General features: G+C 38.6%; 1 protein-coding gene across 1 annotated transcript in view; it reads left to right on the forward strand.

Moving 5' to 3' along the window:
* Positions 1-1,823: 1,823 nt before the first annotated feature.
* Positions 1,824-2,651, forward strand: part of PLEKHA7 (pleckstrin homology domain containing A7) — a gene marked incomplete at its 5' end in the record, with an annotated part of 31,108 nt that continues 30,280 nt past the window's right edge. Inside the window, one exon of the mRNA XM_029087410.1 lies at positions 1,824-2,343. Within this exon, the coding sequence (XP_028943243.1) occupies positions 1,824-2,343 (520 nt within the window). The remainder of the gene's footprint in view (positions 2,344-2,651) is intronic.

Here is a 2,651-nt window from a genome sequence, read left to right on the forward strand (position 1 = left end):
CTGCTGATCTGAATGCTTTACCCTTTCATGTCCAATTAGAAAATAATTACAAAGATGTTTTGCAACATTGCGTAGTTTGCCGATGCCTTTGTGAGGGCTCCGCTAGGTTGGAGTATAGGAGTGGTCAAGCCCCCTTCCCCTTTTTTCCACAGAGAAACCACCAACGGGATCTGTCCTAGCTTGTCTCAGATGTCCTTTACAGCATTACCTGCTCCAGGCTTTCTCAGTTCTCATTCCTGTCTAGAGAAAACACATTTCTGCCAACTGCTTTGATTTTCATGTGGAAAGAATTGGGAGCACAGGACAGAACACACAGAGTACACATCATGTAATGAGCTAGACAAATAAAAAAGGTTACTTGACCACTAAATGCTGGTCTTTGAGTTGCCTCTGTTCATACTACCTGCCTGCTTTAACCTTTATTTGAAATTTGAGGTAGCATCAAGGTTCTGTGGTATGAGAGGGCAGAGTTTTTATGAATTTGTAATGCTCTGTGCAGTGCAGGGCAGTTATTTTCCTTTCTGACGTGAGGAATTATATATCCTCTCAAGAGCATCCATATTCCAAGACAGCCCAATAGCGCCAAATGCTGCAAGCAGAAATAGACAGAGGCAACTACTGAGCAGCAGTTACTGGTAGCCATTCTTTTAGCTCTGCTTCTGTTATTCTGGGATGCTGAACAAAGATATTCTTTTCCATAGTGCCTTTTCTTTCATGTGGAATTCCTGCAGTTCCTGCACCATCAGGTCTCCCTCTCATGCCGGGAGTGGAGCCTACCGAGTGGAGTGATGAACACACTGAGTTTGTTCATTTGTTGGGGGGGGGTGTTGCTATTTTTATTTGGGGTTTTTTTTGTATTATTGCTCTGTAGCAAGTCTAGCAGAATGGTTTTCTGTTTGGAGATCCCGAAGCGCATGGGCAAGTGGCTGCAAGCACAAAACACCCAGATGTTCAGCTGGAGAATCAGAAGTTACAGGCAGGTTCTTATGTGTGAGGCTATGGAAAGATTTTGTTTTCAAAGTAGGAGAGGGAGCTAACTACAGTTTGTCAAAGCTTTTGCCAATTCTGTCCCAACTCTCTATCTACTAAAAGTTTTAATTTCTACAGTTTAAGTGCATTATGGATGTATTACTAAAGTGAGGATGTAATGCTTCTTTTTATATTCAAGTTTGTCGATGAGTTCTGTTGCAAAAAGCTTTCTGTTGCTTAAAACAGTAGAACCAGTAGCATTAGGTCGGATGAAAGTGAAATATACAGATTTGGGGACTTTGAGGAATTTCTTACCTTTTCTTTGCTTCATTCACATGAAAAAAAATGATCTGAGATACTCATTCTGAGATTGGTGAGATTTCTTCTTGCACTTTAAGGTAAATTTTTACAATGAGCATGCATTTGTTGTTCGTAAACTGCACCACCTAGTGGGGAGCAGGCTTTTGGTGAAAAATATTTTAATTTACAGATTTACTCTTTAAACATAATAATTCCTTTCTTCATGTTCTTGGCATTCTTTTTGGTCTAAGTACACAATGCAGCTGTCCCTTAAATTTATTTCTAGTAGGTCATCCTAGGATAAACACTAAATTAAAAGCCTGTATTTATACTGTTTCCATCTTTGTATGAATACGTTATAATATTTTTGCACAGAGTAGATTTTACTCTTTACAAAGAGTAAATTCTTTTTAAATGACTCTTGAATATTGTGTCTTGTAGCTCCTTAATGTCATTAGTTTTGTTTTTTTAATCAGTTACTCGCACTCATCAATGTATGCTAAAATTTACCCTTCTTTTTTTGTTTTTGTTTTTTTTTTTCTTCCCCTTTACAGCCTCACTTCTGATCAGACTCTTACACGTCAGGGTTCCAATCCACCTTTTCCTGAAAACTATCACACTTTGCCAAAGAATACCAGGCAGCCTTCAGGGAGCTCACCACCGCTACTAAACCGCAATTTGCCAAGTGACTACAAGTATGCACAAGATCGTGTTAGCCACTTGAAGATGTCCCAAGAGGAAAGGAAAGCAAATAAGGATGGAACTGTTTGGCAGCTATATGAGTGGCAGCAGAGACAGCAATTTAAACATGGCAGTCCCACTGCCCCACTTTATGTAGGTTCTTCAGACTTTATTGATCGTGGTAAGTCAAAAAGTTCATTAGATGTTCCACGATCGATATCTGTTCCGCCCTCTCCATCTGATATTCCTCCACCTGGACCTCCAAAAAGCTTTCTCCCAAGGAGACCACATACTCCTGCAGAAAGGCTCACAGTTAAACCATCTGATGAGAGACAGACTATAGACGTTCCTTTTGCTGGGTCACCCAGGAAGATACGAAATCATGCTGTAAAGGTTTGTATATAGTATAACTGATTTCAGACTATAAGTGATATCATACATTGATAATTTAATTCATTCCTTTTCGTTGCATCCTTCCTTGGGCATGAAAGATTGTGCAAGTTGTAAAAGTTAATACAATGAATAATTTTCTCCTAAAACTCTTATCTTTCTGAACATTTCAGATTTATTATTTTTTGTTGGTTTGGAAGGGAAAATTGGTGGCACATCACATTGGTTTGGAATATTTTTATTCAAAAACTGGGAAGCATATGTTTATATGTGTAAAATACAGAATTGTAGTATTTTAATGTATAGAGTAA

Source organism: Antrostomus carolinensis, unplaced genomic scaffold, assembly GCF_000700745.2.
Source record: "Antrostomus carolinensis isolate BGI_N321 unplaced genomic scaffold, ASM70074v2 scaffold7341, whole genome shotgun sequence".
In the NCBI taxonomy this organism is placed as follows: Eukaryota; Metazoa; Chordata; class Aves; order Caprimulgiformes; family Caprimulgidae; genus Antrostomus; species Antrostomus carolinensis.